Here is a 14,276-nt window from a genome sequence, read left to right as displayed (position 1 = left end):
GGGGTGGATGGGGAGGTAGAGCCCAAGCCAGCACCGGCTGGTGGGTCTGTAGAAATCCCCAGGGAGACAGCATACATAGCAGCTGTCACACGCAGTCAGAGTGCCCAGATCGCAGGTAACGCACTGTCTTCTGGACCCTCTGCTGCTACAGGAGAGACTGAACCAGAGGTGAACCCAGAGCCGGTTCCAGAGGGTCCCAGTAAAGAGGGGACCCTGACGTCACTTCTGGCAGCCTCCAGCATGGAGTTCCAGGCTGCTCTGCACTCAGATGCCAGCCTGGAGAAATTGAGAGGTCTCGCCGAGACGCCCACCTCCAAGTCTGATAAGGAGAGGGTGTTCTGGGAACGAGGAAGGTTGTACCGGGAGACAGTACCCGGAGATCCTAAAAAGGAGTGGTTGAGGGAAAGACAGCTAGTCGTCCCCTATCAGTTCAGAACCGAGTTGTTGCGGATTGCCCATGAGATTCCACTCGCTGGACACTTGGGGATCAGCAAAACAAAGGCACGGCTGTCTCAACACTTCTATTGGCCCAAGATGGGGACAGAGGTAACACACTACTGCCGCTCCTGTGCCACCTGTCAAAAAGTGGGTAAGGCGGGGCCTGCTCTTAAGGCTCCCCTTATTCCTTTGCCGGTGATAGAGGAGCCTTTCCAGAGAATCGCGATGGACATTGTAGGACCGCTGTCCGTCCCCAGCAGCTCTGGAAAGCGATACATTCTCACCGTGGTAGACTACGCTACCCGGTACCCAGAGGCAGTAGCTCTGTCTTCAACCAGGGCAGATAAGGTGGCTGACGCACTGGTGACCATCTTTTCAAGAGTAGGATTTCCCAGGGAGATGCTTACCGATCAAGGGCCCCAATTCATGTCTCGCCTAATGGAGGCTCTCTGTGAGAAAATGCAGGTGACGCAGCTGGTATCGAGTCCGTATCACCCACAGACTAATGGTTTGTGGGAACGTTTCAACGGTACCCTCAAACAGATGCTCCGCATACTGGTTGAGACCCAAGGGCGCGACTGGGAGCGGTACCTCCCACACCTGCTGTTCGCTTACAGAGAAGTTCCGCAGGCCTCGACCGGGTTCTCCCCCTTCGAGCTCCTGTATGGCAGGCGAGTCCGGGGACCCCTTGGGTTGATAAGAGAATCCTGGGAAGATGAGCCAAACCCCACAGAAGTGTCCATCGTGGATTATGTCATGCGCTTCCGTGACAAGATGCAGACCTTGACGCAGTTGGTGCATGACAACATGACGCAGGCTCAGGCTGACCAGAAGCGCTGGTACGACCAGAACGCCCGGGAGCGGACCTACCAGGTGAGTCAAAAGGTCTGGGTGCTGGTCCCCGTACCAACGGATAAGCTTCAGGCAGCCTGGGAAGGCCCATACGTCGTCCACCAACAGCTCAACCCGGTCACCTACGTGGTCACGCTTGACCATGCTCGGGGTAGGCGCAAGGCCTTTCACGTCAACATGCTGAAGGCGCACTACGAACGTGAAGCTTGCGTCCTACCGGTCTGCAATCTGCCAGAGGATGGGGAGGAAGATTCCCTCCTGGACATGCTGGCCCAGGCCAAGGCCAATGGGTCCATTGAGGACATGGAGATAAGTGGTTCGCTCACCGTGTCCCAGCGGTTGCAGTTGATGGCCACCCTGGAACTCTTCCGCCCCGTGTTCACCAACCGTCCTGGGAGGACGGAGTTAGCGGTTCATGAGGTGGACACCGGGAATCACGCCCCATTACGGCGAACACCTTATCGGATCTCTGAAACGGTGCAACAAGTCATGCGCCAAGAGATCGATGAGATGTTAAGGCTGGGGGTGATTCGACGGTCAAAAAGCGCGTGGGCTTCACCTGTAGTCCTCGTGCCTAAAAAGGATCGAACCACCAGGTTCTGCGTGAACTACAGGGGGCTCAACGCCATCACAACCTCTGATGCCCACCCAATGCCGCGCATCGAGGATCTGCTCGAGCGGTTGACAAACGCCAACTACATATCCATCATGGATTTGAGTCGGGGATACTGGCAGATTCCCCTGAGCCCTGAGGCGCAGGAGAAATCCGCCTTTATCACCCCCTTTGGACTGTACGAGTCCACGGTCATGCCCTTCGGCATGAAGAATGCCCCTGCCACTTTCCAGCGGATGGTCAACCACCTGCTTCGGGGACTGGAGGAGTACGCAGTGGCGTACTTAGACGATATTGCCGTCTTCAGTTCCACCTGGGAGGAACACCTTCAGCACCTCCAGGAGGTGCTCAAGCGTCTTCACAAGGCAGGCCTGACCATCAAGCCGGGGAAGTGCCAGATAGGCATGCACAAGGTCCACTACCTGGGGCACCGGGTAGGCGGGGGTTCCATGAGTCCGGAGCCAGGAAAAGTGGACGCAATCGTGTCCTGGCCCACCCCCAGGACCAAGAAACAGGTGAAGTCCTTCTTGGGCACTGCAGGGTACTATAGGCGGTTCGTACAGGACTATAGCGCCCTTGCCAAACCCTTGACTGACCTCACCAAGCAGAGGCTACCCCAAACAGTCAACTGGACAGATGACTGTGAGGCGGCTTTCCAAGCTTTGAAAGCAGCCCTGTGCAACTCTCCAGTGTTGAGAGCAGTCGACAGCAGTCGCCCGTTTCTGGTACAGACCGACGCCAGCGAGTTTGGCCTCGGTGCTGTGCTTAGCCCGGTCGACTCGGGGGACCAAGAACACCCCGTGTTGTACCTGAGCCGGAAACTTTTGCCGAGGGAAGTGGCATACTCGACCATCGAGAAGGAGTGTCTGGCCATGGTGTGGGCACTGCAACGTTTGCAGCCCTACCTGTACGGGCGCGCCTTCACGGTGGTAACTGACCACAACCCTCTGAGCTGGTTGCACACAGTGTCCGGAACCAATGGAAGGTTGCTCCGCTGGAGCCTTGCCCTTCAACAGTACGACTTCACTGTAAAACACAGGAAGGGCAGTGAAAACGGCAATGCCGATGGGTTGTCCCGCCGTGGCGAACCCACTGAGGTGCGCATGGCCGATTACCGAGAGGTAATACCTCCTTAGCGCCCTCTTAAGGGGGGAGGTGTGATGTACAATGTCTGTGAGGTATGGGGTTTTGTCCACAAAATATGATGTTTTCTGTTGTAACTTTCCAGAAAGATCCGGCAGATATGACAATCCAGGCTGCTAGCTCTGCAGCTTCATTCCTCCTCCCTTCACACACACACAGAGCAGTGCCACCCCCCTCCTCTACAGCCTGTGTTCGCACTAGTAATAGGAGACCCCCCTGCTGTTACAACCATTTGTTTCCTTCTCTCCTCTTCAGAGCGGGAAAAACTTCTTTGTTTGAAACGAATAAAACTATGAGAGACTATACCATAAGAACCAAATACCCTAGAGATATGAAAATCACATTTTTGTAATCCGGGCGGTCACAGCGTCGCTGCCGTGGTTCTGGCGAAGCGTAATCCTTTCAGAACCTGAGATATGTGTTCCAGCTAAACGGTGTATCAGAACTACTGCATATTTGGTCTTGAATTATTGTACTCAACAAATCACAACCAATGATGCCCTATATGTGTCTGTGCGGGCTGCCCCCACGGAGTTATGATTAGTATAAGTTTTCTAGTGTAATTCTAAATCCAAAAGGGAGAGGTGGGATTAACCCAGCATGCATCTCTCCGTGATGTCACATAGCAAGTCTATAAAGCACTTCCTGGACAAAACCAGGGCAGAACAGCTCAAGTCGTCGTGCTAGAAAGACCCAGATGAGCGGAGAAGTGCAGCTCCGCCTCCACCCACCTTACCCGCATGGTCTGCCTAAGGCACAATATGGAACTGTGAGTGTACTCTCTTTGTTTTCTCCACTTTTATTTTATACCTGTACTGTACATATTTTATGTCTCAATTTTATAGCAACTTTTATCTGTAATCACTGTCCTCTTTCGGAAAATAAATGAAATAATTATTTAGATCTGTCTCTATGCTCTAAGACTCGAACTATACGCCTTTGATAGATAATCGCTACTAATTCAAGGGGTTTGCCACGGACCCTCTTAATTTAACACTGTGAATTAAGTAACCGTGACTGGTGGCAGCGCGTTGTGCACGGCTATTGCGGCTTGCTGGCAGTCTAGAAGGGTCTTATATAGCTGAATAAGGGTCTGCGGCACCAGCATTCATAATTCCCTTACTGCAGAAGCCTAATTGCCGGTTCACAACAGGCAGCCCGTCCGGCGACCAATTATCCTAGGTGCAGTTCCCTGACTGACCTGAGGGGAAGGGGGGTGCCGGAGAGCTGCAATTTCCAAAGTGGAACTGAGAAAGTGGGATATACATAAATCCCCGCAGTACTTGGAAGATTGATAGCAGTGGTGGGGCATCCAAATTAAACTCCCCCTGCGGCAAATTGTAGAGCGAGATTAGCTTGCTGGATATTTTTGTCACATGGTGCCAGTGGTGGGATAACTAGGATAAGCCCCACTGCGCCTGTGATAGCCGTGTGCCGGCATTGTGTCTCGTCCCTCCGTCCGCTGATACACCCGTGTCAGTGGTGGGACTGTGACATAGTGGTGACACAGGGTCCGCTGTCCGTCGCGTTTTGGTGGCAGCGGGACCCCCGTTAGTCGCCTCCGTAAGTGGACGAACGGCCGTGGGCTGTTCGTCACAGGAGGCTTATGCACTTTTATGTTCTGACAGTGAAGAAAGTGCAGTGTCAGATGGCAATGTGGATTTCGAGGGCTTTAGTAGCAGCGATAGTGATAGCTCAGAAATGAGCAGTGATTCCGGTCCATCCTCACACACAAGGACCAGTACAACAAGAAGGACAAATAGCGCTTCTGGAGAAATGTCTCCAACTCAGGGAACAATGCCCAGTACTAGCGCTGTCCCTAGTGCTCGTGAATTGGCGCACACCAATGTCCAAGGGGCTTTGCCTCTTGATGTAGCATTTCCCAGATGGGAGGCTTCGGATTCGGCTACTCCATTCATCCCTAATTTTAATGCCATTCCTGTTATAAATATGGAGGTGGAAAATTTTGCACCAATTATTTTTTTTTAATTTGTTTATGACAGATAGCTTGCTAGAGCATATTATCCTACAAATGTATATGCGTCCCAATTCATCAGCCAGAATCCACGATCCTATTATGCTCGGTCAAATTTATGGAACCAACTAATGTCCTAGAAATGAAAACATTTTTAGGACTTACATTCACTATGGGGCTTGTTAAAAAAAAATGAGCATTCGGTCTTATTGGTCCAACCGCCCTGTTCAAGCCACCCCTATGTTTCCTGCCACTCTTCCTAGCACCTGTTATGAGATGCTCATGAGATTTTGGCATTTTAGCGACAATAGTCAATACCTGCCCGGAAATGCCCCAGAACATGACAGACTATTCAAAATCAGACCCATCATCGAAGACTTGACAGAAAAGTTCTTAAAGCTCTACACCCCAACAGAAAACATTTCCATTGATGAGTCCCTTGTAAAATTCAAAGGAAGACTGCACCTCAAGCAATTTATTCCTTCTAAGAGGGCAAGGTTCAGAATAAAGCTCTATAAAATGTGTGAGAGTTCAACTGGATACACATCAGCTTTACACATTTATGAGGGGAAAGATAGCCAAGTAAACCCACCAGGACGCCCTACTTATCTGGGGACATCTGGAAAAATCGTTTGGGAGCTGATAACTTCATTTTTACAAAACGGCTACAATCTGTATGTTGACAACTACTACACCAGCATACCCCTATTTAAAAGTCTGTTTGAACATAACATAGGGGTTTCTGGGACCATTCGAAAAAACCATCAGGGGTTTCCACAATCATTGGTCAGCAAAAAGTTCTGAAAGGGGCAGTCAGGGGCTTTACACAATGGAGAGCTGCTTGTCCTTAAGTATAAGGATAAAAAAGATATTTTTATCTTGAGCTCGATCCACACAGATGCCACAAGGGCCACTGCAGACCAACAGGGATCCACTACTCCAAAACCTGTGTCTGTCATTGACTACAACAAATATATGGGGGTGTGGACCTTGCAGATCAGGTTGTACAACCATACTAGGTATCAAGAAAATCATATATCTGGTTTAAAAAGTTAGTCATGTATTTGTTTCAGGTGGCCACATATAATTCTTTTGTGTTATACAAAAAAGCCGGAAATGCAGATACTTTCCTTGATTATTATGAGGTCATGTAAATCTTGTTTTTGAGAATTTTGTCCCCGCCAAACCTTTAAAATCTGAAGATGTCAGAAGACTCACTGAGCGACATTTTATTGCACTCATCCCAGTAACTGAAACAAGAAAGAACCCCCAGAGAAGATGTCGTGTATGTTCCTAGAGAGGAATGAGGCATGATCCCCACTATTATTACCCACAATGCCCATCACTGCCAGCCTTATGCCTCCATGACGGCTTTACAATCTTCCACACAGAACCACGTTTTTCAACTGTTTTGAGATTCAAGCATTTGGATTATTTAGTGACAGACACATTTGAGTAGAGCTGACTTAACAATTTCCGGGGGTAGGTGGGGGGAGGTCTCCAGAGACACAAGTTGGGCACAATATATTGGGCACTGCAATGACATTTTTGCAATTTTTGCTCTAAAACTTCCACTACAAGTTTCTGTAAATCATCCATGTAGTGAAACTGGTCACTATATCCATAGATGAAATCACAGAGGGGTGTCATTTCCAAAATGGGGTCACTTCAGGGGGGATTCTCTTGTTCTGGTACTTAGCGGCTCCCCAAAGTGCCGCAACAGCAGAATCCCCCCTGAAGTGACCCCATTTGGAAATGACACCCCTCTGGGAATTCATCTCTGGGTGTAGTGACCATTTACCTATCTACCTATTTTCCACTGTAAAATCTGGGGTTAAAACAACATTTTAGTGGTAAAAATGTAATTATTTTGTCTTCACTGCCCAATGGTATAATTTCCTATGGAACAGCTGTGGGGTCAGTATGCTCACTGCACCACTAGAAGAATTCATTCAGGGAAGTATTTGGTAAAATGCAGTCACTTTTGGGGGCTTATGCAGTTCTGGCACCTCAGGGGCTCTGACAATGTGACATGTCACCCACAAACAATTCCAGCTAAATCTGCTCTCCAATATGGCCCTCACTCCCTTCCAAGCTCTGCCATGCTCACAAAGAGTGGATTACCCCCACATATGGGGTGTCAGAATACTCAGGACAAATTGCAAAACAACTTTTGGGGTCCAATTTCTCCTGTTACCCGTTGGAAAAAAACAATTGAGGGCGAAAAGTTCATTTTTTTGTGGAAAAAATGTTTTTTTATTTTCACGGCTCTATGTAATTAACTTCTGTGAAGCACTTGGGAGTTCAAAGTGCCCACCTCATGTCTAGATAAGTTCCTTGGGGAGGCGTTTAGTTTCCAAAATGGGGTCACTTGTTGGGGATTTCCACTGTTTAGACACGTTAGTGTCTCTGACAATGTGACATGTGAGCCACAAACAATTCCAGCAAAATCTGCTCTCCAATATGGCGCTCCTTCCCTTCCAAGCTCTGCCATGTGCCCAAACAGTAGTATTCTCCCACATATGGGGTATCTACGTGTTCAGGAGAAATTGTATGGAGCAATTTCTCCTGTTACCCTTATGAAAATGCAAAATATGGAGCTAAAAAGATTTGTGAAAAATTGTATTTTTTTAATTTCCACGGCTCTACATTATAAACTTCTGCGAAGCACCTGTGGGTTCAAGGTGCTCAATACACATCTGGATAAGTTCCCTAAGTGGTCTAGTTTCCAAAATGGTGACACTTGTTGGTGGTTTACACTGTTTAGGCACATCAGGGGCTCTCGAAACATGACATGGCAACCGGCTAATTATTCCAGCATATTTTACATTCAAAAAGTCAAATGGCGCTCCTTCCCTTCCGAGCCCTGCTGTGTGCCCAAACAGTAGATTTCCCCCACATATGGGGTATCAGCATGCTCAGGAGAAATTGCAAAACAAAATGTATAGTCCATTTTCACCTATTACCCTTGAGAAAGTAAAAAAAAAATTAGGTCTAAAGGAAAATTTTTGTGATGGTGGGATCTGACACTGATGTTCCTTGAGCTTGAAGTTCACCTTTAATCTGTTTAGAAGTTTTTCTGGGCTCTCTTGTTACCATTCATATTATCCATCTCTTTGATTTGTCATCAGTTTTCCTCCTGCGGCCACGTCCAGGGAGGTTGGCTACAGTCCCATGGAGCTTACATTTCTGAATAATATGTGCAGCTGTAGTCACAGGAACATCAAGCTGCTTGGAGATGGTCTTATAACTTTTACCTGTAACATGTTTGTCTATAACTTTCTTTCTAATCTCCTGAGACAACTCTTTCCTTCGCTTCCTCTGGTCCATGTTGAGTGTGATACCCACCATGTCACCACACAGCACAGTGAGTATCTGTAGCCTCTATACAGGCCACTCACTGATTCCAAGACTGTAGACTCCTGTGATGATAATTAGTGGACACATCGCGATTTAACATGTCCCTTCTGTTACATTATTTTCAGGGGTACCATCATTTCTGTCCAGGCCTATTTCATGAGTTTCATTTTTTTTTTTAATTCTGTGGAAGCATGGTTGAAAAGCAATGTCTGACTTTCATTTGTTCATTTTCATAGATTTTTATTTATTATTACTTTTGTCAGATTCAAGTTATTTCTGTGACCATTGTGGGTTTTTCTGTCATTAAACGAGGGGTACCAACAATTTTGACCCCGTGTGTATAGATTATAACCCTCAGTGAATTAATTTATAAAATGGAATCACTTTATGGGGATTTCTACTGTTTTGGTTTTCTGTCATTTAGTTTTATTAGGGCTTCTGCATATGGTGTGTCCAATCTCATCTGGGATCTGTTCCTGCTGTCCAGCTGGAGTAATCTGCTCCCTACTTCAGCCAATTGGAAAGTACCACACCCTACTAAAGCGCAAAGCACATGGCCGGAATCTGCCAGATACAGCGCTGTTCTCCTCTGGTTCAGTCCTCTGTGCTCAGCTTGCGGCTTGTGTGTTTGTTTCCTGCTGTGACCGTGGCCCGTTTACTGACTACTCTTGTGTCTTCTGATTCTGTATTCTGTCCTTCTGGTTCTGACCCAGCTACCTGACTATTCTTCTTGCCATCTAATACTACAGAATAGCAGGTAACACCATGGTCCAAGCCTAGGGGTCCCAGTGTAAGTCCAGATCCATCTGAGGGTGTTATAGGGCGATGAGCAAGGCAATCCTTGGGATATGGAAAGCAGAGAAGATAGTGACAACCAGCAAAATGTCAACGGTGATAGCGGTGCCTGCACAGTAGCATCTATAAGTAAGAGACAGAGGCTACTGCGCAGGCGCCGCTGGTGTCATTTTGCTGGATGTAATTTTTTTTTCTAAGCCTCACAATAGCCACAATATTATAGGCATTATCACCAATAATATCAATGCTATTATATGCATTATGTAATAATGGGGGCAGGTCAGTGAGGGGTCAGCGACCTGTCATAAGCCAATACAGATGAACATGTAATTAGAGCTCCACATAAAGCCCCACCCACAGCCCCGCCCACAGCCCCGCCCCAGAGCACGAGAATCTCATTAACTGAAAACTACAAATACAGATTAAACAACAGTAAACCAGAGTTGCCCTCATTTATGGTGGACCATTGGAGCTACTATGAATCCTGAGCAGAAGATTAGAGATAATAATATTGCTCCCCATTTCAGGAGAGATTGTGCAGTAATCTGAATTCCTTAGGATCAAAAACAATGTAATTTATGACATGGAGTGAATCCATGACACCAGGACTGGAGCCAACACATCTCCTGCAGGCGGGAATAAATGTTTATTACAGCCCTCAGCCACGCACAGCTTAGGCCTCTTTCACACTTCCGTTTTTTACAATCAGTCACAATCCGCCAGGTTTTGAAAAAAAACGGATCCTCAAATTTTTTTTGAGGATCCGTTTTTTTCCCATTGACTTGCATTAATGGCGGATTGTGACGGATTGCTGTCCGTTGCATCCGTTTTTTGTGAGGATCTGCCAAAAGTTGCTGTCCGTCACCATCCTCCAAAATTTCAAAACGGAGCTTGTAACGTTTTTTTCTCTGGCGGATCCTGCAAACACTGATTTAACCCGAATTTCTTTCTGGGTGCTGGACAAAAAAAAAAAAAAAATCTTTCTCTCTCTCTCTCTCTCTCTCTCTCTCTCTCTTTTTTCCCGGCCAGCGATTCCTTTAAATTTCTTCATTTTCAGGATCCGTCTGAAAACGGATCCTGTGCCATCCGTTCACATCAGTTGAGAACGGATCCGCTTCTCCGCCTTTTTGGCGGATTATAACTGATGCAAAAAACTGAAGTGTGAAAGAGGCCTTAGAGAGGTGAGTTGTGAAATACTCGCCAGGATTTGAGTACTGTGAGTACCGCATTACTCGCCGAGTACCAAATCCTAACGAGTATACTTGCTCATCCCTAGTGACCATGAGACATTCAGCAGCACAGAAGGGAGAGAAGATTCATCCGATAAGATCTCAGGGATCTAGGAAGCCAACAGCATCATTACCCTCCGCTTTCTCTTACAGGCCCAGCATAAGATTTTTCTACAAGTGATTTTCTATCTTGTCAGCACATTCTAGGTACGCTGTCATTTGGCTTTATAGTTACAGATCTGGGCAGGTAACGGTCAGCGTCTCCTAATGTGAAGGAGAGAATGGCTGATTCCTGTCTCTTTGTCTTGAGAATAAACTTCAGGATCTCTAAGCAGCCGCAGCTCCAGTCCCGAGTAGCGGCGGAAGCGACGGGTGTTGATGCGAGAGACTCGTGCAAGTTTCTTGCATCACACACAGTATTGTGATCCCGGCCTAACTGTCTTCAGTGTGACTCTTTAAGCGCGCACTCGGCCTATATTGGGTCAGGTACAAGCAATCATACTGAAAGATCTTGCTTTAAGGGATCACCCTCACACTAATCCCAGGGGGTAGGTGGATCCTCCAGGTTGTAAGTTCTATAGAAAAGGGCTTTCAATGCCCAAAGTCATTAGAACAGTTTTGGGTGGAGGAGAATGTTGTGGTCTAGAGGCAAAATGGTGATCATGGTAATACGGCCGGACTACACCACCGATAAAGCAGCCACAGCCGGTGACTGAGAGGAATCTGTGACTTCTCTGCATTCAGTGGTTACTACTCACCTGGGTAGTCATATGTGGGAATCTTCTCTTTACACCACTCATCACCCCTCACATATGTCTCTGTAGTATTAATATGGGTCAGATCTTCACCCTGAAACAAATATTGTAAAAGTCACCGACAGATGGAGAAGTCCCATCTATGATCAGCTCTAATCCTGCCATCTCCACCGTTCTCATTACACAAGTATAAAACATATAATACTGGTGGATAAAACAAGACTGAGCACAAGACCTTCACAGCCGTCTACACATCATAGGGGAGATCTCCTGACACCTTCTCTCCATCTACCTGATGATCCTGAGGAGCACTGGGATCTTCTTGGTTACAGTCCTGTGGAAGAAGAGGACGGGGACATCTCTCTGGTGTTGTCCTCTTACTGGATAGATCTGGAGGAAACACATACAGGGAATGAATTCATTCTCTACGTACAGATACATAGTAACATAGTAACATAGTTTTGAAGGCTGAAGGAAGACCTTATGTCCATCTAGCTCAGCCTATTTTTAGTGCAGCTGTTCTGCATTGTTGATCCTGGGGAAGGCAAAAAACCCACAGAGTAGAAGCCGATTTTTTCCATAGGGAAAAAAATTCCTTCCCCTAAGCTGGGTCAACCATCTACCTATAATATTCTGTTATTCGTAACCTATACTGTTATTCACAAGAAAAGCATCCATACCTTTCTTACATTCATTCAGTGAGTTGGCCATCACCACTTCCTCAGGAAGAGAATTCCAGAGCCTCACTGCTCTTACCGTGAAGAACCCTCTTCTATGCTGGTGCAGAAATTGTCTTTCCTCCAAACGAAGAGAATGCCCCCTTGTTCTTGTCACAGTGCTTGGTAGAAACAGTTCATTGGAGAGATCTCTGTATTGACCTCTGATATACTTGTACATATATATTATGTCGCCCCTAAGTCTTCTCTTTTATAGAGTAAATAGACATAATTTTGGTAACCTTTCTGGGTATTGTAGTGAACCAACTCCCATTTATCATTTTAGATAATTATAGGCCGTGTGTATTTAGTCCTGTCTGTTACCTGGTGACGTGAGGGGCTGGGGAACCTCCATTATGACGTCCTTGTACAGATCTCTGTGTCCTTCTAAATACTCCCACTCCTCCATGGAGAAATAGACAGCAACATCCTGACACCTTAAAGAAACCTGACACATACAATGATACCGTCATCCCCCGATCCCTTCATAGTGTTACAGTATAATGTCCCAGCATTCCCAGCAGTGTCACCTCTCCAGTCAGCAGCTCAATCATCTTGTAGATGAGTTCTAGGATCTTCTGGTCATTGATGTCCTCATGGATCAGGGGGTGAGGTGGAGGCCCTGTGATTGGGCTCAGGGGTCTTCCCCATCCCTCAGACACAGGGTCCTGACAACGATCACTAGAGGTCTTCTTCACCACTGTGTAATCCTGGTTATGGAGAGACACATGAATAAATCTCACTCCAGACATTTCCAGAGTCCTCACCTCTCCAGTTCTGTCCATCTGTTATTCCCATAGATAAGAATGATGTCATGTGACGTCATCAGAATCTCTCACCTCTCCAGTGAGACGGAAGAGGATCTCTAGGGTGAGGTGTAACATCCTCTCCGCCATCTTGTCTCTGTCCATATCCATCCTTGATGGGTAAATCAGGAAAATTCTCTTCTGTAGAAGATCTTCACTGAGAGGATCCGATATTGTAGAGACCTGAATGAGAAGAAGATGATCCGATGTAACATCATAAGAATCCTGTGTAATAATACAATTACTGGAGATAATAAGGGAAACATATGAGGAGATTTATTATCTTACAGGGTTTAGTTTTCTTCCCTGACATCTACTAATAAAACCTATATATTTAGGCCACAGACAACAAGCAGTTTCCTCCTCGGAGTCGGCAGCTGAACACGTTCCTCATAGACTCATCTTCCATAACGCTAATTCTCGTCTCATTACCGACACTGGAATCGGCATTAGCAATACTGCAGGAGATATTCATTACACGCGACATGAGAAATAACTCCTTCATGATGAGGACGACATCTTCATCTTCTACTGCGGCTCTAGAGACAGATGTGGCCAGAGTCGGTCACTGCCTCCATCCCCACCGGCCGTCTATATGAAGGTTTCCCGTCTTCCCCGCACTGGAATCTTCTCTCCCGTTAGATCTCAGCTCTGAGTCACACAGAAGTTTGAGGCTTTTCTGGAAGAACAGGACAGGAGAGATCTGAGGCCGATGTCTCCATGTACAGGGTTTCCCCTCGGGATAAGAGGCTTTTCTATCCCTTTCCCCCAATTAGAGGGGACACCTGTGGATATCGGGGTCTTTACCGGCTGCAGTCCTGGGGGGATTTACTCGGTAACGTGGACGTTGGACAAACGTCACCATCAATTCCCATCAGAGTGAAGGAACATCGCTCCTCTATTCAGCTCTATGGATCCAGGATGAAATCCACTGCGGCCCCTGCAAGAAAAGAGCGAAGTCTGGTGAGACCCCCGAGGCCGGAGATTTCTACAGCTGCTCTGTGCGCACAGGACCTGTGATGAGGTCACAGGAGGGGAGGAGTCAGGGGTCACATGATCAGGGGCCTCAGTGTGGGCAGGACTCTGCTGTGCTGGTTGTCATGGTGCTGGATGAGGGGAAGTTTCTGTGTGGGGTCAGGAGGGGTGTACAGGGTGGATGTAGCAGAGCCGCGTGTGTGCGAGGTGTACGGAGCGGAGCCGTGTGTGTGCGAGGTGTACGGAGCGGAGCCGCGTGTGTACTAAGTGTGCGGAGCGGAGCTGTGTGTGTGCGAGGTGTACGGAGCGGAGCCGCGTGTGTGCGAGGTGTACGGAGCGGAGCCGCGTGTGTGCGAGGTGTACGGAGCGGAGCTGTGTGTGTGCGAGGTGTACGGAGCGGAGCCGCGTGTGTACGAGGTGTACGGAGCGGAGCCGTGTGTGTACGAGGTGTACGGAGCGGAGCCGCGTGTGTGCGAGGTGTACGGAGCGGAGCCGCGTGTGTGCGAGGTGTACGGAGCGGAGCTGTGTGTGTACGAGGTGTACGGAGCGGAGCCGCGTGTGTGCGAGGTGTACGGAGCGGAGCCGCGTGTGTACTAAGTGTGCGGAGCGGAGCTGTGTG

The 14,276-nt window shown here is 47.7% G+C and overlaps 1 protein-coding gene across 1 annotated transcript in view; it reads right to left on the bottom strand.

Annotated features, from left to right (window-relative positions):
• Positions 1 to 12,361: 12,361 nt before the first annotated feature.
• The window catches only part of LOC141082412 (oocyte zinc finger protein XlCOF29-like), a 264,186-nt gene continuing 262,271 nt past the window's right edge, over positions 12,362 to 14,276 (bottom strand). Inside the window, exon 3 of the mRNA XM_073566352.1 lies at positions 12,362 to 12,586. Within this exon, the coding sequence (XP_073422453.1) occupies positions 12,362 to 12,586 (225 nt within the window). The remainder of the gene's footprint in view (positions 12,587 to 14,276) is intronic.

The sequence above is a fragment of the Dendrobates tinctorius genome, unplaced genomic scaffold (assembly GCF_039654945.1).
Source record: "Dendrobates tinctorius isolate UK_male_01 unplaced genomic scaffold, ASM3965494v1 ptg000017l, whole genome shotgun sequence".
Lineage (NCBI taxonomy): Eukaryota > Metazoa > Chordata > Amphibia > Anura > Dendrobatidae > Dendrobates > Dendrobates tinctorius.
This window is presented reverse-complemented; position numbering and strand designations above follow the sequence as displayed.